At 44.4% G+C, this 25,125-nt stretch overlaps 1 protein-coding gene across 1 annotated transcript in view; it reads right to left on the bottom strand.

Moving 5' to 3' along the window:
- Positions 1-25,125, bottom strand: part of RCOR1 (REST corepressor 1) — a 78,878-nt gene that overhangs the window by 15,228 nt on the left and 38,525 nt on the right. Inside the window, exons 3-5 of the mRNA XM_065750254.1 lie at positions 24,006-24,089; positions 6,405-6,457; positions 2,348-2,509 (exon numbers count right to left, since the gene is read on the bottom strand). Coding sequence (XP_065606326.1) covers positions 2,348-2,509; positions 6,405-6,457; positions 24,006-24,089 — 299 coding nt within the window. The remainder of the gene's footprint in view (positions 1-2,347; positions 2,510-6,404; positions 6,458-24,005; positions 24,090-25,125) is intronic.

Here is a 25,125-nt window from a genome sequence, read left to right on the forward strand (position 1 = left end):
GGCTAATGCCCACTATTTGCCACATTAAAATCTCTAAAGAACATCTCAGCAAGTCTTCAACCAACCAGGCCAGGTAGCTGGTTCCCTTCAGAACAAGGGAGCATAGTGAAAGCAAACCCAAAACAGGATACTGAGAGTGAGGAAACAGTTTTAAAAGCTAACACAGGCATATGTAAGCAAATGTAGGTACTGATGAATTGCAAGCTATATCCCAAACATATCTCTGATGTTGGGTTAAAAAGCCCCATTCACATCATTCACGTGATGAAGCCTACTCAAAGATCTCAACAAAAGATGTTTTCAAATGGTGAAACACTATTGTACGGTTAATTGAGGATATAGGAAAACCACAAGTCAGATTTTTTTTTTGTCCTCTTACACTAACGTCATTGCCCTGTGGTTATGAATAAGAAGTCTGCCTTGGAAAAAACTAAAGCTACATTAAGAATAATTCCCTGCTCATAAGGTATTCAGCATGCATGTTCTTACGCAAGATTTCTACAAGGTAAAAGCCCACCCTTTTGCTGAATAAAACATGTATTAGGTGAGTCTGTGATTCAGCTCAGAGGGCTGGATGTGTGGGAAGAAAACAAAACTGAGCAACAGCCAAATTACTGAGATACTAGAGCTTAAATCTTCTCTTGAGATAAGCTGGTTCTCAGACTGCATATTGACTTTAAGTCCTAATGGATCACACCAAACTACCACCCGTGCTCACAATTACACACAGGCATAAATCCATCTGCTCGGGCCAAAACACACACTGTGCCTGCAGTGTTCTGTCTGGAGGCTGGGCTGCCAATAGCCATGCAGCAGGCTGGTATGTTGGAATTAAAGAGTTCCACAGAACAAACTCAGGGACAAGGCTGTTTGTCACAAACATCAGCTTGGCTATAAGCTCACGCTAAGAGTGCCAAGACATCAGAATCAGCTCCGGTAAATAACGTAACTCATCTTCCATTCTCTGGCTTCAGCAACTCTCTCCTCGGTTCCAAGCCGCACCGGTGCTAATGGGCCAACAGATATAAACCAACAACTAACACGCTCCAGAGCCATTGATTCCTGTCCCCTGCTAAACACAAAACTCCGTGCCATTTAATTCCTTTTATGCAGGATGGTTTTACTGGGAGCAACAGTAAAAGAAAAGTATATCATTACCTAGGGAACAGTGTATGAGCTTGGCATCCCTGTATTGGAATGAACTTCACTCAGGGACAGCGTCGTGTTTCTGCACATAAGCTGAGTTGTAATTTTTTGCTCCAGCGTTCAACTAAGCAACAGGTCATACTCCTTCCTCCCCCACAGGACATTCCCCCCCCAGCAATAAATAAAAAAACAGAGGAACAAAGGAGAAAACTCCTTCAAACCTTCAGGAGACCACAACTCTCCAGACTGCCTGCATCAGCTGCTCATAGTACGTGCAGGCCTCAAACCAGTGTAGTTGGATGCTACAGGACTCCAAGAACAAACGAATAGCTAAGGGACATTAAAGGAGGACATGAGGAAAGCAAGCCTCTTCCTGCCACGTTTTTGACAAAAGGAACCTGACACTCCAGAGACTTTTCCTTCACGATTTGGAGTTAGGTTACCATTCACCTTCAATAGGATCAGCAACACAGACCTTCACCTCCACTTTAAAGAAGATGAGCAAACCACAACCTCACAGCTCACAACCATGGTGGAGAAGAGTTTGGTTCCCACCCTGGAGGCAAACTAGTCAAAGAAAGACTCAAAAAATAAAAATCTACACTCAATCATCTCCATATTTCAAAACGCAGCCTCATCACCTTCTGCTTAAATTTGGTGTTTTCTTTACCCACGCACACCCCAGCAGTCCCCTTTCAGGCAAAAGCCTACCCTCAAAGTTTTCAATAACAGTTTTAGAAATACTGTTAGAAATTGAAAGCAAAGGACTGAATATCTGAAATGATATACAAACCTTCACCACACATCCACTGACAGTCCCAAATCACATTAAGCACAGACTTCACACTCAAAATGAATTCCTAAAAAGCAGGCGGCAAGAGAGGAGTCAACTTTGCACAGAGATAATCTTTACTCCATGTGTGGGTGGGCATGTGCGTACAGACCATGCTTGAACTCCAACTGAGACAAACACTACCATAGCACACGGGGGACTGAAAACCGTAATTTCCAACCAATAAAAACTGCACAGTCAGAATTTATCCTGAGCTGGCAAAGCACGTCAGGAAAACACTTCTGCAGGGACTCCAGAAGCAGCACTGTTTTTATCTAGTCAGTATTACTTTTCCTCCAGTATCCCCTTTGGCCTGCTCTCAGATGCGTTACACAGCAGCTCAGCACTGAAGACTGCCCATCTACTTACCATCTGCTGGATCCTGTGGAAGGTTTTCCCATGGAAACTGAAGGCCTGTTCAAACAAGACCTTGTCTTCCACTGTCCACTCATCTGGGAATGGAGTGAAGTTAGGCAGATCAGCCAAAGATTTCTCAATATTGTGCTTGTGCCAAAACAGCATCCCAAGAGCCTAGAAATAACAAGGACACCATAGGGACAACTGTAATCACAAGTAGCATTATCACGTGCATACAAAGGGACAGCTACAGCATTTTTCTGAGGCACCAGGCTAACCATAACTTTTAATTCTTGGATACGTCAGACGCGTGTATGTGAAAGAAACATGGAATGTGACCCACGTCCTTACCCATTTTGAAGAGCAAATTGAAATTCAGTCAAATTATGGAGGTACATTGTCAGAAAAGAGTGAGAGCTGAGAGGTAGGAGAAGAAAACTGAAGGGATTCCAACTTTACTGATCATAATATGCACGAAAAAGCTAAGCAAAGCCTTGAGAAGGCCACCTAAAAATCAGACTGAACTTAAGGAAGCTTCTTGCCATTGCTGAACTCTCGCCATTTCCCACGCAGTCAGGAGGGCTATACAGTGGTCGGGGTTCTTCTTGGTTGTTTAGGAGCTTTTTTCTTTGAAGGGAAGGGCAAGAAATGGTGAGAGGGTAGGGGAAAAAAAACGGGAAAAGCACAGGGCAAACAGTAACCGTGACTTGCTGCTAAGGTATTCCCATCCAAAGGAGAAAATAATCTCATTCATTTTAAGGGCTGCTCATTTGTTTCCATCAGCTACACCTCACTTTGCTGCAACAGTCTGTGGAACTGAAAACCAGGCAAGTGTGTGCCCTTCACTTCACCACCTGCAAACAGTCCCCTCCCAAGTACCCCAGACATACATCCAAAGCCACCCCTCTCCCAAGGGCACACAGCTCACACACATTATGACACATCATCTGGCACAGCAGTGACCACTGCGAGTCATTCTGGGAAGGCCTGACTCTGCAGAGCTGGAAACCAGCCTTGCACGAGGGCTGCAAAGAGAAAACAACCCCTAACATGCTGAGTAAAACATCAGAGTAACCTGCTTGTCATATGCAAACTCAGTTTGGGTTTCACAGCCTCAGTAATCCCCACCTAGTAGTTTCATCCATCCTACTCAGAGCTACAAAATCACTCTGAATCTGGGGCTTCCCCATTACGCTTTGCGATGCAAAATGCAGTTCCTTTTGGGGTTCTTGCTTCACTGAAACTGTGCAGGGAGCAGGACTACAAATATTAACCTTATCCAAGACTTTGCCCTGACCCTGCTGATCTTTCAGTGCTACCAGAGCACCTTCATAGGTTCATAAGGTTGGAAAGGACCTACAAGATCATCTAGTCCAACCATCCTCCTATCACTATCCCTACCCAAGTACTAAATCAAATCCCTTAGCACCTCATCTAAACGCTTCTTGAACAGCGCTAGGGATGGTGCCTCAACCACCTCCCTAGGCAGGCCATTCCAGTGCCTGACCACTCTTTCAGAGAAAAAATGTTTCCTCAGGTCTAATCTAAATCTTCCCCGGCGCAACTTCTGGCCATTCCTTCTCGTCCTGAAAGAACCTTCCTTCCCCCCAACTCAGAAGCCCCCTTTAACCAAGAGTCAGAACAAGATAAAGTCTTGGTCACAGCACAGTTGCTCGAGTCGTCCCTGATGCCATAAACCAAGTTACATCTATTCACTCTGGCAAGTGTGGAGAAAAGAAACTCCTTTGCAGGCATCAAGGACCAAGTTTTCTCTCTTGTCATCCCTACCAGCTTCAGATAAGCGCTATACAAAACTTCTTCCATGAGACAAAGCAAGGGAAAAGTATGGAATGAGCCATTTGGGTGCTAAATACTGCTAATTACTAGTGCAGGCCAAGGGGATGGCTGCCCTTCACCTGTACAGAGCTGGCCAGGCTGAAGGGAGCCCTAGCAGTGTGGCCCCGAGCCCCTGCCAGTCACCTGCTGGCTGCGGAGCCTACAGCGTGGCACTGGGCCATGGGCAGAGGAGGGACAGTACAGGAGCTGCCTGCAGCATGGATGCAGCCAGTTGGATGGGAGAGCCACTGGGCAGAGCTGGGCACGTGCCCCGGACAGCAGCCAGGCAGCTCACCGCCTGCTTCAACAAGCCGGCACTCCTTCATCGGCACTAGTGGGCTTCAGGCAGGGGACACGGACGGAGGAATAGGAATCTGTGTTACGGTGTTAGCCAAGCCACCTGCACAGCGGCCCAAGGAGAATGGCTGTCTGGGGATGTGTGTGTGGGAAGGAATACACCAGCCAGCAGAGTCCAAACAGTAGCCAAATCCTAAAGCTTGTTCTGACTGGCTTCCAGGGAGCCCGTACGGGCTCTTCCAGAGCTACCCAGCCAACAGTGACTCTGATACCTGCCGAAAAGGATGCGTCCCTTGGTGACAAATCATCCTGATTTGAAAGCCCTGACACTAGTCCCTCTGATACAAAGCGAGAATGTGCCTTGCAGCTAGAAGACAGATCGTTCCCAGCTATTTCCTAGAAGTGCCTCACTTGGCTGCCTAGGAAATCCTAAAGGATGCGGGACACATGTACATCCCAAAGGACTTGGGACACATCTCCAGAGCACTATGTGAGTGCTAGGGAATGAGAAAAGAGAGAGGGCATTTTTACACATAGCTCAGCTACTCTGTGTCCCAATTTGAAGTCCCCTGACTTCTACTGCTGTACTCAGAAGACAGAGGCCAAGGGGAAGGCAAATGGGAATGAGGTGTTGAGGGAAGGGTGGGAGATATCTATATGCAGCATTCACATGAACACAAATCCACATTAGCCAAATAAAGTTTCCCAAAACAGAAGAATTCAGCTTGTTTAAAAACCACAAGCTTCATTTTCATCCATCTCCTGGATCAGTCTACTCAGTGGACACTTCTCCACTGAAATCACAAAACCCTAAGGCAATCTCTTTTAGCAAATATTACCCACTATTTCCAGTACTAGGACATACCCAGCTCAATTGACATGATCCATCCAGGGATTTTTCTGGATTTAAGTCTGCAAGCTTTTGGTGCTTTTTTCTTCCTTTTATTGCAATTTTCTGCTCTTAGAAACTATAAATATCCACTCTGATCATCCCTGATTTTGCTGAAAGTTTTTCTGGCTAACTCAATCTCAATCCTCACATCCCACAAGAAATCTTTTTGAGGATGAGTATCAACCACTGAAAGCCTGACTCAAAGATGACAGCACAGTCACTTAAATAGAACCCCTGCCTGACCAAATCACTGGCTTCTATGCTAATGGCCTATGCCTGAACAATTTCATAAATTTACAAGTTTTCTGAGAACCTATTTGCAGAAACAGCATGTAATTTGCTCATACAGTAGATCATGCAATTCCCTGCCTTACCTTTCTGGAAAACATATTAATGAATAGGGAAACTCCAGAAAGAGCTCAGAAAAACTTCCCAGAAACAACTCATCTTCCTTGATAAGTGTTGAAAATGATGTTTGTTACAGAGAACATTAGTACACAATCCTAGATCAAGTCAAGGAGAGGTCTGGCCCCTCCAAAACAGGATTTCGATCTCTAAGCTATAGGCACTGGCTAGCCTCAGGGACACCAGAGATGTTATCTGTGAACTGTGATACAGTTTGCAACACAGTTTTAAGGTAAAAAGCCCCGGATATTGGTTTGTGATGGTTCAACAGTTAATAAGCACCAAGACATCCATGAAGCAGAGGTAGAGCAATTAGAAAATGCAACACAAGCAGGCACCTGCCCAAAGACAAGCCATCCCCACTGGCCAGGTTTTTTAACACTGTTTGGGGGTTCCAAAAGTGTTCAAGGAATGGTCCTAACAGGAAATGTAGTACTCGTAGCCTAACTCTGCTAGAAATTGTGATGTTGGTTTTTGTTTTTCTTCACTTCTTATGTCAAATTCAGAGTGAGCTTTACATTCCCAGAGGACAGGTCAGAAGGGAAGAAAGAGGCACTTATATGCAGCCACTTTAAGACAAGTTTCAACATCTGCTGAAAACAACTTTTTCAATAAGATGAGTATTCAAAGGTTTATTACCTGTTCCATATTGTATCCATGCTTCTCTTTAGCAATGGCAATATACTCGTCCACTGAAAAACAAAGAGAAGAAATAAGGGCATTTCATACAGTGATCTCATCTCCTCTTCCCAGGCAAAAACCCAGCTCTGCAGCTCTGACTTCAGTCATGGTCACTGTATCCTCCACAAACAACTCTGGTGAAGAACTACTGAATCCAACAATTCAAGAAAGGAAGGAAACAAAAGGAAAACATCAGACACCAAACTCCATTTTTTCCTTAACAAGCTTAATGATACACTATATCCAAGGCGATAGCATGAAACACTGCATATAATATTTCAAAACTACCGGCATTTTTGTGTAAAAAGCACAAGCCTTTCTCCTATGGTCTGCTTATTTACCCTCTGGAGAGTTTCTAACACAGTTCTTGTTCACCAAAACTATATAAGCATGAGTCCCTCAAAGAGACATGAATGTCCCAATTTCTTTCTTAAATCCCCCACCCCAAAGCAGCTGTTTTCTTAGGAACAGAACACTCAAACACAATCCATACCTTCCAATACTGCCAGAATCCTAGTGCTACACAATCACTGCAGATATCTTGGCAAATTAGTCAGGTCCTATGCCTCAGCAATTCTCATCTTGGATCAAACCCCACCTCTACGAATTATCATGCCCCTGAGAGCTTTTAACCTTTATAATGCGAGGATGCCCAGAGGAGCTATATTTTGTGTGGACAGGACTAAAACCCAAACGTCTATTTTAGTATGAGTAACTGAGCTTACTTTACATCCAACTGCACCCATTTGAAGGCTAGATCAAAGTCAGCACTCGGTGCTGTTTTTCTGAAATCCATGGCCTTGTGATTGGTCATTATTTGACACACCAGAAAGATAGCACCCTTGAAAAACAAGCTAAAACATGAGACTCCTACTTCCCCTGATGGAGTGGAGCATTCTGGAAGCAGCGTTTGACCATAGGATCCCTGATGTGCAAGTCCCCCAGAAGGCTTCAAACAGGTACACAGAGAAAGAATTCACTTGTAGTGATTTTGAACTTCAAGGCAAGTCGCTTAATAATGAGCTCAAAAATCCCCCTTCTTTCTCTGCAGGTAATCAGGGAGGGATGAAATGAAATTCCTGCACCAAGCACCCTACTCCCATAGTGACACGGAGAGCATGCACAGCACTCGAGGAAGGAAATGGGGCTGTGAGCACTGCAGCTGAGGAAGCCACAATTCCCACAGTCTGTGCCTCATGATTAACTAAAGCTCTCACATGTGCTTCTCCCACTTTTTTTTGTTTGTTTGCCTTTATGAGAATTCACAGTAAGTCTGTGGCATTTCTTAAAGTCATTTCTTCACACTGGGGCACTCCTCAATTCTTTCTTCAAATGAGAGAACTAAACAGCAAGCTCAGCAATTATGGGGCTAAACAGAGAGGATAAAGCAGAAAAGACAGCCTCTTCTCAGCCTGTCATCATTAGAAACAAATAAAACTTAGGTAAAGTAGACACCCTGCCTTATTAGACAACAGAACACGATATCAATACCAGTACTTCATTTGGCAACAAGATTCATTAACTAATTTTCACACAAAGGTGTTGCAAAAAAAAAAAAGCATCCTAGTAAAGTCCGTTGAGAACACTGTTGGAGCCACGCGTTCTGGCAGGAGAAGAGTATGCATGACATACAGGCACAGTCAGCATGGGTGCAGCAGCATGTCAGCAAAGACACTAGCGAGCTCCAGCTCTCCCAGACTCCCACATGTTTTCTCCACTCACCTGAGCACAATGGGCACTCCCAAAGGCTGACAGAACTGTTGCTAGATCATATTCTGGAGGGGTTCAGTCTAAGTTTTATTAGCCCTTTGAGGAAATCTGTAGCCACAGCCAATCATTTACACCCCTGCAGCACAAACACACCTATCTCTCCAAGTCAGCAAATTGTTTCTAAGGGACAGTAACTATACGTTCTTGCAAACAATCTTTCTGTGCATTATGCAAACAAAAATTGCACACTGTGGAGGTGACGAAGCTTCTTAGGCTGAAAATGCTGCATTGCCTCACTGAACATCCTGTGAATTACAGAAGGGTAGGAACCTCTGAAGCCAGCTTTTCTACAGGGAAAGAAAAAGCTTGCAGACCCACACTCCAGGGGACAGCAAAGGGAACTGCCTCCTCCTCACTCACAGCAACAAAGGGAACATCAGCAGGATGTGGGCAGATGCGCAACTTCTGATGCTCCCAGACTTCATAACCATACCAAAAGCAAAAGCTGCCAGGAAATCCTAAGTGCTTGCTCCCAGACTTTATAACCATACCAAAAGCAAAAGCTGCCAGGAAAACCTAAGTGCAGCATTTCCCAGTACTTCAGCTAAGTACTCTTGGCTTCCTTAGGACAGGTATTCCACATGCAGTGCTATATATTTTGTCTGAGGGGGAGGTGAAAGAAGGGGGAGGGAAGAGCTGAATTCTCTAAAGTCCAAGGCTGAATTAAGCCCCTGAATGCTAAGTACTGCTGCATTAACCAGCTCATTTTCACCGTAGAAAGGATCCACAGTTCCCAATTTGACTTTAGCGTCTTATCCTTTAACATATACGGAAAAGAGATAAGGTCATTCTCCTCTTCAGCATATTACCTTGCTTATGCCAGATTATTATAAACAATGAAAACTTCTTCCCTCCTCATGCTCCCCACTCCCAAAAATCGTAACAGTCTTTTCTCTCCTAACCCTACAAGGACGTTAGCAAGGATTCCCCATACCAATCGGACTTTTCTCGAATGGAGTCAGAATGCCTCAGGGCCAAATAGCCTATCAGCAATCTGACATGTTGAAAGGAGACAGGATGCTTCTCTAGTCATGGTGCAGACTGGGTTACACTTCACTGTTACTGGGGAGGAAGAGAGAAAGACTACAAGGTCGTTAACCAACCACAAGCACACAGGAAAGCTCCTTCTAGAATCGTTTGCAGGCAAAGAAAAAACATGGAAAAGGAGTATACCATTGTACCTCACTCTGGTACACAGGCAGGCAACAAGCTGATTTAGCCCATTTTTCTTGTCATTTCTCAGCTAATTGTGGGCTCACTCACTTTGACGTTTGCACCATCCGAGACATCTGACAGTCTCTTGAGCAATCCCTCTGATTACTCCTCTTTACCATCCTCCTTCGCATGAAGTGAGCAAGAAAGAGCATGGCATCGACTGAGTCACAGGATCCCTTTAGTCTCTCATACCAGTAGAGCCTGGAATTGCCACAAGCTTAATGCTTCACATGCCACGCTAGATAAATAAGTGCTCTCTTCCATCTCTGCCTTCCCAACAGCACTTCCAGCAAGCCCAGGGCAGCAGGCACGTGAAATTCTGCTCCACTGCATTTCAGTGGCATTCAGTCATGCTCAGTGTGTAACCCACCAATCTGTTTAGACATCAGAGCTCAGAGTCAAAGGAGCCTGGAGCAGATCCCTGCTTGCATCAGAAGAGACAGCATGCCAGCATGGCTCTTAGCTGCTTTCCAGAAAAGCGAGAGCGGAAGTGCAATCTTGTCCCATTCTCCCCAGAATCAGCTAAGCCACCACAAGCTCTTCTGCCAGATAGATGAGAACATCCTCCCCTCAATCCAATCAATTTCTCAATTCTGAAAAGATGTTTATGCTCAGACCAGGCCATAGAAACAACATGTGGATAGAGACAGTTGTGTGACATGGGAAAAGCATCGCTCCTGTGAAGGCTCTTGTTGCTACTAGAAACCAGATGAGGGGGGAAGAACAGAGAAGAGAGTAATGAGAAGAGAGTAATAAACTGATATTTCTTTACCAGTTTGGCTATGTTTCTTCTCTTGTAACATTTTAGCAGTGCAGAGATGAGCAGGACCCCCCCACCTCTGCCCTACCCATACTGAGCACTAACACAGTGAGCTCCTTCCTACAGCTAGCTGTGCTCAGGAGGGTAGGAGTAGCACAAAAGGTGGGACACAAAGGGAACACAGAGCTTTGCATAAACCATCACAGCTGAGAGGAGCAGAGAGTACTTGGATGCTTAAAAAGAAAAAAAACAAAAAACCCTCCTTCCCAGCACAAGAAGGAAGATGACCAAAAATAAGACAACTAAAGATCCTGAGTATAGCATTAACATCAGGAAGGGAGATGGAAGGGAATGAGAAAGGAAGCAAAGAAAGATGCCTCCCCCGTGCCAAGTAGAAAGAGAAGAGTGTGAGACCAAAATGGTGCCCTCAGCCCCTGAATGCTGCGATTGTTTCCAGCTGACAGTCTCATACAACCTTTTTTTTCCCCTGCTAACCACCTTTCTACAAGAATTCCTCACTAGAGGCAAAAGAAAGGGGACGCTCCTGGCTGACAAGAGCAAACAACTGCATTGCTGATTTTCAGTCCCGCATCCTAGAGCACTGAATTCAGAAAAATAAAACAAAAGCATTAATTTCAGGGTGGGAGAACTCAGAGAAGAGAAATGTGCCTGAAAGCGATGACTCCCCTCATCACCATTTCATCAGATGAAGCAATCCCTCCAAGTGGGTCTTCTGGGAGGGGTCTCCCTCCTCATGCCCCACACCCGATTTGGTTTTAAAATACCCCACAAGTATCACATCATGTTCAGTAGACTCAGTGACCCCGAGCAGGGTTTGCAGCAGAAGCAGGAGCGCTAAAGCCCATAGAACGCAACAGGAATGCAGAGGTAGAGCTGTTGCTGCAACCTCAGTTCACCCCTATTACTGGGGTACTGCAGGAGCTCTGAACATTTTGCATATTACGTGATGCAATACCCTGACAGAACCGGGTGAAATAAGGACAAAAGCAGCCTTCACAGCCTCGGTAATGTGCTTCACGGGGTTTGATCAATGCTGGAACCTGCGAGGAATTTCGGATACGGCTGTACATCTCCCCCTCTTCTCCCTCTCCATTCAGAGCAGAAAAAAGTCATGCCCCAGAATAAACCAGTGTTATATAAGGGAAATAAGGAGCATGGATTAGACATATACATGCAAAAATTTTCCAAATTTCAAAACACAGTTATGACAGCACACAACCAACTAACCACAGTTTCTTCCTCGGCTGTAACAGCAGCAGCTGCATTGCTGTCCCACGGCTTCGGTGGAACGCTCCTGCCACCTCGTGGTCGCAGCACAGAGAGGAAGGCACTAAAAGCGTGGAAATCAGATCTTCAGTGAAGTGAGCTGCAACAGGAGGCAGCAGGGAGCAGGCAGAGACCAAAGGCGAGATGGGATTGACCACTTACCTGGGCAGAATCGCTTACAAAACCAAACAAAAGCCATCTACTTATTATATAAGTTCTTATGCCTCATCAAAAGGGCTTCATCCTCTTGGCAAGACAAAGCATGTCACAAGCAGGAGAGCACAGCCAGCACAGTGCCATGTTGCTGCCCCTTGCCTCCTTGCAGACCGGCTCTAGGAACATGGAGCACCAGTGACAGCGACACGAAGGCTGCTTACACACTTCACATGACTGAAAGTGTGAGAGTAATTAGGCCTTAAGTCAGTTCTGCCTACAGCACATGAGGTGAGGCTAGTTCACCTGGAAAATAGCCAACTCCTGCTGTGCTAGCACCTTAACCCAAGCAGCAGTGAAATCATACAAGCCCTGAGTGGTAGTGGTTAAAGATACCCAGCTGCCCTCATGAGTAGCTGCTATCAGAAGAAGCAATCTAACAGCTCCCCAGCTGAGCAGGCTTTCCTCCTTATTTGACTTAGCAAGCCACGTAGGCTAGCAAAGAAACACACCTATTTCTCATCTTTTTTCCCCGTTCTTAATTCCTCTTTTTGTGTGTCTAAGGGGAAACCCAAACTGAAGTTCCAGTGATGTCTAAGGACCTGACCCACCTGCCTTTCAGCCCTGCTGCATCAGCAAGAAGACTGTACTGCAGACACAGGCGTATTGAAATATAGCACACTGTTTGCAGATTGTGAGAACTATTTTAAGCTATTTACTAGAAAAGGTCTTTTGCTAGCATGTTTCTTTTAAAGCTTCCCCTCAGTTGATGCTACCACATCAGGGCAAGAAAGGCTCAGCTGCTCTTTTTGGTACAGATGCACTGTGTCTGATGGGGGGAGAAGACTGTTAGTGAGAACTACCAGAAGGAAGGAAAGCCAGCCAGATATACACACTTAACCCTTCTTGCTCTCCAATGCTGCTACTGCTCTGCCTCAAAGGTAACTGTAAGGATGCACATGGAGGACACATGCAATAGATTTCAGCTAGGAATTGTCTCTGCCCTGGCAGCAAATGCTGCTGTGCTGGAGGAGCAGCACACTTCCCATATCTGCAGAGATGCCCGGGTCCATACATACGACCGAGGGAAGGATGAGGAAGATCAGATAGCCAAGAGGAAACAGTACCCTTGGGACTCAGCAAAGAATAGGCAGAACCACATCAAATCACTCTGGGAACCTAATCCACGATGAACATATGGGATCTGAGCAAGGCTTATTCGTTCAGCAGTGCAAATTTGATCCTAAATCAGACAGAGGCACTTGATTTTATTAAGTGTAATTAACTAGAGTGCTTGGTATTGGGTTTGGAGCCATGTAAGAACATAAACCACTATGCAGCACCTGTTGGCAGGAAGGGAATACTCTATCCCGTGTATCACCTTCCAAGATGTGGACAACAAGTTAACAGACAGGATAATCGAATGGGTCACGTGCCTGAACAACAAAGCAAGTTTACAGAACAGTTGTCTGCATTATTCAACACAGTGCTCTCAATTCAGTATGAGGAACTGTAAAGCCAGATTTATTCTGCTGTCAAACTATGGCTTTAGGTAACTCTACAGAAAGGCTATTCAGCCTCAGATTATACACTTCAAGGCAGGAGCACACTGCACACAATCCAAATAACACTATCAATACACTTGTGACAACAGGTAGTAAGACTAAATTATATATATATATATATATATACTTAATCAGACCGTTCAATGCAAGAGACATTAACTTGGATTAGATGGTTCATTCATCAAAATTTTATTATGCAGATTACTAGATTGCGCACTCCTAAACAACACCCATACCAGTGCATAATTTCCAAAAGCCACAGATTCATTACTTCGGGAAAAAATGAAGTGTGACACAGTAATGACAGAGTCAGAATGGGAAGCCATAGATTCAGACTAGTAGCAGTCTTGTGCAAGGTTCATCCTTGGTCTCATACCTAGAAATATTCTCCAGTTCTTCACCTCCACGTGTCATGCTGTATACACTGAAATTGGTCTGCAAAATGCCTGGGTATTACTGTTTTGTATTACACCAAACAACAGAACACCAAGAAAAACATTTTCTCAATGAGTGAATAAAGTAATTCATAACAGAAACAGCCTCATACACAAAAATAAAAACAAAAACATACACACAGAACACCACCCACTCTGGGTCAGCAGAGACTACAAAAAGGACTCATCAAGCAGCCTGCTGCCATCCAGTCTCAGGAGCCCCCCCAACAAATGCCCAGATTCAAAGCCTTCTAAAGAGGATGAAACCTTCCACAAGGTCCATTTCCCACTCTCAACAAGATTTTGAGTTTTTGCCTAAAACCAAAACTGTTACATCCTCCACTGTAGGAGGAATATGAACTAATAAAAAAGCACTGTATCAGAGCCAAGCTTCCTTAACAGCATGGGTAATTCCACTATGCCACAGCCCAGGGTTTTTGTGCAGCACGAGGGCACACACACAGAAGGGGTGTGTAGGATCAAAATAGCCATCAGGTTAAATTACAGCTCATTATTATTGCTACTGATAATAAAAACTATCAAAAGAGAGTAGAAGCCATGCTGACCCCCCTTTATAATGCATACAAAATAAGAACAATTAGTCCCTTAGCCACTTCCTTAAAGAATGTCACTTAGGTGGACAGGACACATCAGGTAAGATGCTAGACAGCAAGATGAAAAGTCAGAGCCATCCTGAGGAGCTGCCCACAGCTGCTGGAAGTGAGAAGATGTGGTCACCCGTCCCCAACTCCACAGCAGCTGGAACAGAAGAAGCCTCTGCTCCAGGGTGGCAAGGGGTTTAAGCACAAAGGCAACTCTTATTATTGTAGTTATTCTTTGCTGCTGGATCCCTCACTGCAAAACCCAGCTAGAAGAGCAAGAAGGGTCCGGAGCAGATGATAGCTCTCAGTGACCCAGAAGACCTCTGCAGTTTAGTTAACAAAAAGTGAAAGCAGCTTGATGATGGATGAAGCCTAATCCTTCAGTTGCAGTTTCTGAAGTACTGCTGAGAAGTACTCCTAGATTTCCAGCTAAAAATGCATTTTCAGATGTTTAGGGTAGATCCCTCCTGAGAAGGCAACACACAACAGCACTCTTTGCACTAATGCATCTGGATGTTGAGAATCAGAAATTACTCCTCAGACTTGCTTGGTAGACTCCATCATCCACAGAGCACAAGAAAGTTAGAGGGGAGCAGAAAAGAGACAAGACAAACTCAGTGCACAGCATACTGCATAATCTACAGGGAGTGACTTATCCCGAAGGTGGCTGTGGCTCTGACCTCCAGCTGTCTGCCCCATCCATCTACTGAATATTTCTGCTTCTGCTTGCTGCAATAGGTTAGCTTCTTCACCACAGAACATGGCAGGCCATGAATTAAGGCTACAAGCAACCGTAGTGGTTCACAGAATTCCTGGTACCTTATTCCCAGACAACAAGGAAAACATGAGAAATAAAGAATGTTTAGATGAAAAAAATAAAATTAAAATTTAAAAAAAAAACAACCCACCATCTCCACTGGAGATCAGAAGTCACATTTGGACAAATATTCAGACTGCCCTACCATAAACAGGCTGGCATTCAAGAACCATAAACACTCAATACATCCAAATCTACATATGGCTTTTTTGTTTTTGTTTTTTTAAACCCCACTTCCAGCAGGTGTGAAACCAGTGAGATGCAAAAGTGTTTTCATCCCCTCCAAGAAGTCCTTACCAAAAGGTAGTAGGCCTGACCTTGGACAACATATACTTCAAAGTAGCCTGGAAACTGAAGTAAATTATGTTGACAGGTATTAAGTTACTAATATATATATATATACACAAAATTAAGTCAGTTCAGAAAAAGCCAGCCTACAGATCCATATAGCACATACTGACAGATGGGTTACATACATGCCCTCTCTAAAAGGCTGATCCTAAAAATGTGCAATAAACCAATGTTACTAACTAGAGCCTGGAGTATCAGTGGTCAACTCCTTTAACCTGATTTAGAAGCCCAATCCTTACTTAGGAGTTATACATATTCTTTCCGATGCTTGTAGTGCTAGAAAATTCATGGCTACCTCTAGCATCACACGTATGTGCATGAGAAGCACACGGTCAGAAAATAACTTGAATGTAGAGAGCAAAAAAAAAAAAGTATAGGAAAATAATTAGCAGGAGTGGATCCTACTTAGAGCAAATAATGCTACAGCAAACACATTATTGTGAGGGAAGCTCTGACACGCCCTCTGCCTCCCAAGCTAGCACCTCTTGTAAAAGCCATACTCAGCAGTATGGATTCATCACAGCCAACTTACGGCCATAACTTCGTCAAGCATTTGTTAATGAAGGACATGCATACAAGAGCTCCTCCCTGCCTGCACACAGCTCCCATCGTATCCCCATGTGCACCCATTGGTGCTTTCGGTGGCTAATCTGCTCTAGGACTAGAATAAAATCTACCCTTCAGATGCTGATTCTTATTCTTCCCTGGAAGCTACAGTAGGAGAGAAGAGGTCAGAAAAAAAGACCTAGCCCTCTGAACCACTCAGAGCTTGCCATTCCTGCTGAAGTCAGCAAGGCCGGGGCACGCTCAGCCTGTTCCAGGGCTGTGCCCGGGCAGTAGGATGTAGCTGCAGCCCTGCCAGTTCTCGCTGTACTGGTCCTACAACTTGCACAGCACCTATCAGGCTGGCTAGGATGGCTCCCAAATGCCTTTCAGATCAAGGCTTGCTGCCAGGGCAACTCTTAACACAGCCATCGCCACTCCATTACATCCACATCACCTTGCCTCTAAACTTCCCCTATAAAAACACCTCTTCCTAGTGCCAGCACTGGTTCAATCCCTGCAGTAGCAACAGTAGTGGCAGCTGGCACTTCCAAACTGGGTCATCTCCACACACATTCAGAGGCCTGTTTTGCACTGCAGTGAGAACAAGGAACAAACAGGTGGCAGGAGAGAACAAGGCACATGAGGAAACTGGGGACTGGCCGCCCTCCCAGCACAGCAGCACAAAATTCCTCCAGGATTACACAGCTACTTTAGACAAGGCAGCCTTCTCCAAGATACTCATAAGCACAATCTCTTCTTATGGGAATTCTCTTTTTTTTTTTTTTTTTTGGGGGGGGGAGGGTTGATTTTTGTTTTTATTATTATTACATACATTTCCAAACAAGGCCACTGTACCTTCAGTGACACGCACAAAGTAAATTACTCCCTCAGCTCTAATACAAACCACTGTGAAAGGGTTAAAGCCTCATTTTCATTTAAATATGCATTCAGGATCCAGAAACACCAACCTGCAGTAAGAATGATGAAAGAGCTGGGCTCTGAGATTTCCACACAGCATTGCAACAGCAACTAGAGCACAGCAGTCAGCAAACAAAGGGGAACTGCAGAGAAGTTTGAGGCAGCCCAGCCATTTCTGAGACACCCACTGCCTTTGAAGCCTGGTATCTTTTTTGCTCTTTGTAATATCACCACTTCAAGCATTACAAGTTGCTTCAGCTAACATGAAATACTGTATCCCTTCACCTTCATCTTTTGAACGTTTGCATAAGCTCTGCAACTGCAGCTGCTGGTAGAAGTGGCCATGACTTTATTATTTCTACAGCTACACTCAAGTAGAATCTTAAATTAAACACCAGTTATCTCATTTCTGGATTCATGGAGTTGTATTCTTCAGTTACTGAATTTGCATCCAAGCTTCACAGCTGCCAGGTTCACTGCAGAATATGAAATTTGGATTAGAGATAAACACAAACCCAATTCTGCTCTTCCATTAATCCTTTTTGCTGACACAAGGAGCCAAACGGTTATTTCTAGAGAAGGAACACATACAGATAGAAAGATCAGAAGTGCTGCATTGGTTGGGATTTTTTTTCTCTCTTTTTCTTCGCTTTGGCTGGTTGTTTTGTTTAATATATATATATATATATATATATATATATATATATATATATTTAATTAACTGCTTTTTGTTTGGTTGGTTTGAGGGTAGGGCTCATCTTTGTTTTATTTTTTGTTTCCTTTCTGTCCAGAGCAACAAAAGGTGAGCATCTAGCTGCAGGCAAGTATTACAGCTCCTCAAATCCACCCCCTTAGACATACCTGACAGCTATATTTAAGGCTAACACTTTTGTTGCTATCAAAAACAAACACTCTCAACACTACACCTCAGACACAAACAAGCAGAAAACTCCCAAATCAGAAGAGCACAATACACAGACTCCATCTTTCAGAGCCTTCCACAGCACAAATACCGAAGTATAAGCTCTGCTAAGATCACACTACTACTCTGGCAGCAAAGCCTCAGGTGCTCCCAGTTTCCCATCTCAGAGCCAAGGGGGCTGCATTCCCACCAAGTGCCAACCAGAATCACTGCCTTGTAACCCTTCAATAAGAGTAAACAGAGGGAAAGAGGAAAAAAAAAGAATAAAAAAAATCAAACCCACCATTCCAGCCATTTAAGGGATGCTGTGTGCAGCACATTGGAGAGAAGGGACTTTGAGCAGCTGACATACATCTGACTGCATCCTCCCTGTCTTGCTGTTGCAAGGGGCAGGGGGTGGAACGGTTCTTGGGTATCTCTGAAGCAATACTCCCATTTCAAAGATATCCTGCTAAATAGAGGCTTCATTTTTAAGAAGTGATTTTATGATTGCTTTCCTCAGTCTAGTCTCTCCCATTTGTGGTTTTCCACTCACATTTCTTTATTCCTTGGCCCCCTACGCCCCAATAAAATAAGGAAAATGAGAACTGATGATAATGGCTTGTGGCATCATATGCCCACACAGAACTCAGAAGCCAAAACAAGTGAGCCTAGGGTGAGAGGGTCCATCCAAGCAGAAACCCTTCATAAAACAACCTGCTCAGCTACACGATGAAAACGGGAACCCTGCACACTTTACACACACTGTGTCAAGTCATACTCAGCAACATCAGAAGACAAACATTCCGTCAGACATTTTAGGTTAGAAAAAAAGCAGACAAAAATTTCAAGCTCATGTAACATCTCCTTAAAACAGAAATGGAGGAATAACTCTAGCCTGTTCTATACGAAGATTAATCCATGAACTACAGAGTTCACGTCTCTCGTCACTTAAATGCAACCAGCTCAGAACATTTTGGGATTGACCTCCTCATTACACCCAAGGACAGCAACCAGAACTCTCTCATCCCAAGGAAGGCAGCAGGCACACTAAACACCCCGCACATGCTCCAGACTTGGATGGGACACAGGAATGAGCTCACAGCTTCAGCCTGGAGCACCACTCTCTGCATCCCCCACTCCAAACATCACAAGCATGTGGCACTTAACTCCAAACCTTGCCCAGACGTACCCTACAGGGTTAACATCCTCAGTAACCATAGCAACCAGCACTCTATCAGAGCCTCAGCTGGCACACTGCTGCCTTCCCAGGATCCATTTTTGCAGCACATTTAAGAACTTCCCCCCACACCCCACGAGGATGCTGGAGCATTTGCTGATTCCTGCAACTCCAGCATTCCTCTGACCCCACATACCCAGGCTCACCCACCTTCCCTCCCCAGGGAAAAGGGGGCTGCCTACAGCCTACTCAGACCCCCAGAGCGGGCACAGCATACTGCCAGCAGCAATCTGGCAGGTGGAGATGTCACAGGGTAACAGGACTGAAGAGCCACCAGATCAGACAGAGGGACCAGATGCCAACCATGACCTGCCCTCCTGTGGGTACTAGGGACAGTGCCTGTCTCTTCACCAACAACCCAGCATCAGCAAGTCCACTGGTTACACCCACCAAAACATCCCCACATCTCGCTAACAGCAACAAACCAAAACTTACAGCTACAAGCGCACACACTCTGTCAGAGCAGAAAAAACACTTTCAAAACAGAGCTTATCTCAAGCTAAACAATACATCTTTCTCCTCCTGCAATTCACCTTTGAACTACAAATGCATGAAAGCCATCATTGCATCCCATTGTCCTGCCTGGTTTCCATCTCTTCCTCCGGGGCAGCTGCAGTGTGCCAGCACTTATTTCTAAACCAACCCAATGTCATTTTTATGTTCCACCCATTGGAGTACTTGGCACAGAGACAGACACTGCTGCTTTATAAATAGCTTCACAGTGGCCCAGCTCTATCCTGCAGAGTTTCCACAGCATCATTACGATGCATTTCTCACCATCTCCCTTCTCCTTCCCCATTTCTCACGTGCTACTCAGAGAGCAGATGCCCACCTTCCACCTCACTGTTCCTGCTTCTCAGTGTCACCTTGCACATCTCTTCATCCCCCTCCCTCCCCTTCCTAGCAGTTATCCTCATCTGCCCCAAGTCTTCAGGATGTGTCACTGAGAGCAACCTTTGTTGGAGGTGGGACACCAGCCACAGGACATTGGAGCACAGCTGGAAGGGGAGTGGCTATTTTAAGTCCAATGTTCAGACACTGCACAACAACTTTTCTAGCTTCAGGCTAACTATAAACTCAGTATGTTGGCAACTACTATGCAAGTGACCCCTCAAATGCAAAATCCTGGCAGTACATACTAGATATTAGTACTTTGGTACTAATATGAGGCAAAGAAATAAAGTGGTTTGTACCAGGATAAGTGAGTGGTTAACAAGGCGCAAGATAAAGAAGTGATCAATGTGCCAATAGATTATTTGCTGGAAGGGAGCAGAGGGGAATCTTTGTGTGATTTTTTTCTTGTTTTGCTTCCTGTTTTTTGGGGGGAAGGTGGACTGTGGGAGTTGTTTGCTTATTTAAAAACTTCTCCACCATAACCATACATGGCACCCAGACAACAGGTTTCTCCAATGGGATTACAAAACTGCTCAAGTATGTAAGGCACGTGGTACCACAGCAAGTTTTATAGAACTGCACGAGCCTGGAGCAGACACCCACCAGGTCATGATGGCTGACACACAAACTTCCATCTTCACAGGGAGCCCCAGTCACACGAACAGAGAAAAGTCCTGTGACTCCTACAGAATTTACCACAAAAACAAGCACAGGATGGATTAAAGGTTTTGGAGGACATATGGATCAAGAAGACACAGGTATCAAAATATTGGAAGGGTTCATTCATCCACACTTCAGCCTGAACGCATCCTAAGAACAGATGTGCTAGCTGAGATGCACAGCAGTTACAGCTCAAGGAAGCTGTGCCAATCTTTTGGAGACCACGACTCCTTCCACTTGCTGCTTCTTGCAGCCAGTGATTTCTACCTTCTAAGGATAACATATCACAAAAATCCATAGCTTAAAAAAGGCATCAAAAACAGGGACTCCATCGCTTCATAGAATGTCCTGGGTTGAAAAGGACCTCAAAGATCATCTAGTTTCAACCCCCCTGCCACCGGCAGGGTCACCAACCAGTAGAGCAGGCTGCCCAGAGCCACATCCAGCCTTGCCTTGAATGCCTCCAGGGATGGGGCATCGACAGCCTCTCTGGGCAACCTGTTCCAGAGTGTCACCATCCTCTGAGTAAAAAACATCCTTCTAATATCTAACCTAAATCTCCCGTCTTAGTTTAAAACCACCCCCCTTTCTCCTATCACTATCATCCAGTGTAAATAGCTTCCAATAGTAAAACACAAAAATTAAGCGCATGTACTCATGCATTTCATGTCAATGCGCATAAACTTCTCTTGCAGCCTTTAACTTGCATTATACGCATCTTTTATTACATCCAAATTCCCTTCTGAGAAAATTTAAGCCCCCTTCCAGTCTCTTTTCAGTAAGAAGTGTTCAGCACTAGAACCTCTGTTCTGTGAATACTGCAGCATTCAGAAGCAGCAAACCATTCCAGTGACCACCTCACTCTTTAAACCCACATGATCTTTCTGACCAAACACAACAGTTGAAGAGCCATCACACTACCTGCTCACTGTGTCCCTAGAATTGCTCTCCTAGCTGCTTCTTCCCAAACATCAGCTTTGACGCAGAAAGTAAGAGCAGAACTGTCCAAACTGAGACTCATAACTCTGCAGTTGGGTCATTAAGAACTCACCATGTAGGCAGCAGTCCAAGCTAGGAAAAAAACCCAAAGCACTCCACGAGACTGACAGTAACCTTCACTTCCCCATCATCAATCTATGGCTCATCCTCAATTTCTCTCCACTGCAATCCCACATCAGCTTCCATATCACTGACAGAACTGTGGATCATTGATTCTATTAGGCATCTTCAGAGACCTCATTTAACTAGGATTCACCATCAACGAATGCTAGAACTTGTAAATGAACACTAGAGCAGCTGAAGAGGCTTCCTTTCCCCTGATGCTTCATCTTCATATGCCATAGAACTGGTTAGGAAACTCTGCATGTTATTTATAATCAGGTGCTCTATTAACATTGCAGAATGCTGGGTTTTTGAGGACTACTCAAAGATTCCAGGAAGTGAGGCTGAATCAGATTCTCAAGCAGTAACAAATCAACGTCTAACAACTGGCTGAATACATTGCAGATAAGGTTATTTCTGTAGATTAATCCATTTCTAGACTCATTGAACAAAAGCAGTCATCTTCAAGAGAATTTGTTTTTCATGGGTCATTTTTAAATAAGGCCAAGTAGAAACAGGAGTAACTGTCACCTATTTTGGTATTGATGTAGACAAAGCAGTGACCAACCAACTTACTTTTTAGTTCTCTACTTCCCTGCAGAGCTACCCTCTCCCCATCTGCTGGAGTTTTCCCACAACCCCAGGTCCCCTCAGCTACCTCTCCCAGTGTCCCTTTGTTCTTTATTGCTTCTGGAAGCTGTTTAACAGCTATGTCCCCACACAGTTAGGTACCTGGGAGATATTTTGCATGTTGTATGTGGCACAGAACACTTCTTTCACTGAAAACGCCGTATGAAATACTCACGCAATTTTTTTCTGCATCTTTAAATAGTGAAATCACTAATGTGCCTATAATGTTATCTTGCCCTCACACTCACAAAGTTTCTCAGTTTGCTGTACCAGCAACAGTCAACTGGTACCTAGCTTTTAAATTAGTCATTATTATTTTAATTATTTCTTATGTTTGTGATATCTTAGCTGATACTTCCATAGTTTTGTGCCATAGATCATTTTAATCAATTCCTTTTCCACCTCCTCCACTCTGTCTCTAGAAAACTCATTTCCTATCAGACAGAAATTGAATGTTCCCAAGGCTGAGATTCACAAGACTCTCAGACTTGAGAGGCAGCTACAGAAATTCTCTGTCACAAGCGACCTATGCAGTTTTTCCTTCTGGTGAAGGCAAAAGCGTTTTGCTAGGAAACCTCTGAAAAGCTATATAACAACTGTAGATAACTGTCAAGTATATCCCCACTTCTCATCAGTTTCATTTAGTTCCATATCCAATAGCCAGCAGGGAGCAGACGAGACACCCACTGGAAAAGGAGATGGCAGACATCATCCTTGCAAAGCCCTTTTCATCTTCAGATCACAGTACAATCCTTTTATAATTTGAGGGGCAACTTCCTCAGCAGACCAAGTGCCCCAGGGCAGACCTCAGTCACTTCCTGGCACAGTTTATGTACAGTCTCTGCTGTTTTTATTAGCAGAAGCCCCATAACTGTGCTGTGATGGACCTTAGAGTCCTTGGGTCTAGGGAAAAACCAGTGATCAATTTAATACTGTCACCACAAACAGCTGCAGAAGATAAGCATGTAAAGATTCTTATTCTTGGTCCTAGAGTCAGAAAGCTAAAAAGGTATAAGCACAAAATAAAAAAATAGCTCCTTTCATCTGCTTCCTCAGGTTTAGTTACTGTATTTGAACAGTAACTTTAAGCCCTTTAATCAAGGGAGCCCTGCTTGTTCATGAGGAGAGCTGTAGCTCAGCAAACCTTTCAAGCACTAGCTCTGCCATCTGGCAACAGCACTGAGACCTGTTTCCAGACACACACACACAGAGCTGATAATTGCCCTCACGTGGAATTGCAAGGCACTGCAATTGTCCTGGCATTTAAACCTCCATGAGCTCCAGATGTGAATTTTGTGTCTTTATCAGAAAAAGGTACCACAAATCACCAGATATTTCTGCCACCCCCTACCTCCAAAATACTTTTCATTTGGTTCTCAGCAGTTATTCGTCATCTTCTACAGCACCAGCAGCAAACAAGAATATCGTGTAGGCCTGCAGATAAGCATCTTGAATTCATACCAACAAAGAAAGTGTCACATTTCTCCTGCTTTCCCCACTTCCAAGGATTCGACATGCTGAGCAGCTGCCCAGTGGGGAACAAAGTTCTTCTGAGGATTGCTTTGTGGGCCTTTCTTTTTTCCAATGCTCAAATTAATTTCAAAGCATAATGAAAAGGTCACAGACATAACCTCTGTGCTGAAAGTGGCACCTTCATATTCTTAAACATATAGCTTAAAGAGAAAGAGGAGAAAAGAGAATCTGAAGGGACTTACATTTTGCTTCAGAGAGATTCTGATTAGGTGACCAGACCAGCATGCCGAGGTTCTCTCTCTCCTGACTTCGTCTTGCAAGTTTGGCTTCAGAAAAAACAGATACAAACCATGTTATAGAGGAAGTTATTTCAGATGCAAAATGGATACTAAAGTAACTTACCAAACATCTGCAGCTTTTAATCAAGCTACGAAACCCATCTGTGAAGTCAAAACCCTATCTTCCCATTCAGACCTGAGGCTTTTCCTTGTGTTTTTCTTTCCAATGCATCACTCCCTATATAACATGACAGAAAGCACACACTTGCTCTTTCATGCACTTCTCTAAGCAGGATACATCAGATCTAAATTAAAAGTTAATTAATGTTTATCTTCCAGCATACTTGATTATTTTTCTTCCAGCCATTGCTAAATGAAAAGGGAGGAGCAGGGCTCAGGCTACAGCCCCCAAGCCCTCACGTTACTTTAGATGAACACTACAGGGTCTGTGCACAAGAACCTCACATATTTCACTTTTGAGAACCTCCTCTCTGTCCCAAAAGCTCTCCTATGCCTCCATCCCCCACATCTGCATGCCCACCAAGGAATGCTGGGTCTCCCAAATCGGCCCTTCTGCTCAGCCAGTTCAGAGAAATTCTGCTGCATCACACTTTGTGAGAACCAACCTGGTGCTAGCCAACTTGGCATCGACTGAGCGTGAGAGCACCAAAAGGTCTTAAGTGAAGAACCACAGCTGCAGGTTCTTAGGAAGAGAGCAACCTCAAGGTAAAGGTTAAGTTTCAACAGCACATTCTCATGAAGCTACTGTTCTTGGGTGCTGAGCAATCAGAAGAGGAGGAGGAGAAAAGGAAACTTGCCCTGTGAGTCAGTTAGCACAGCCAGCTCAGCCACCCACCCCAGCCCAGAGCAACCCGCAGCTCCTGTTAGGTGCCCACAGCGCTCCTGCCACTGCAGAGCTCCACGTAATGCTGCAGCTTCACGTAACATTTCAACACAACGCTATTTTATTTGCACCACCATTTTGTGATACGTGGAAAAACAACAGGCCATAAAACTTGTAAGGTGGAAGACGCAGTGCCAGGGCCATGCTGTCTTGTTGCACTATGAAATCACAGCACTATCT

The sequence above is a fragment of the Cyrtonyx montezumae genome, unplaced genomic scaffold (assembly GCF_038088225.1).
Source record: "Cyrtonyx montezumae isolate F1298 unplaced genomic scaffold, pur_monq_1.0 scaffold_10, whole genome shotgun sequence".
Lineage (NCBI taxonomy): Eukaryota > Metazoa > Chordata > Aves > Galliformes > Odontophoridae > Cyrtonyx > Cyrtonyx montezumae.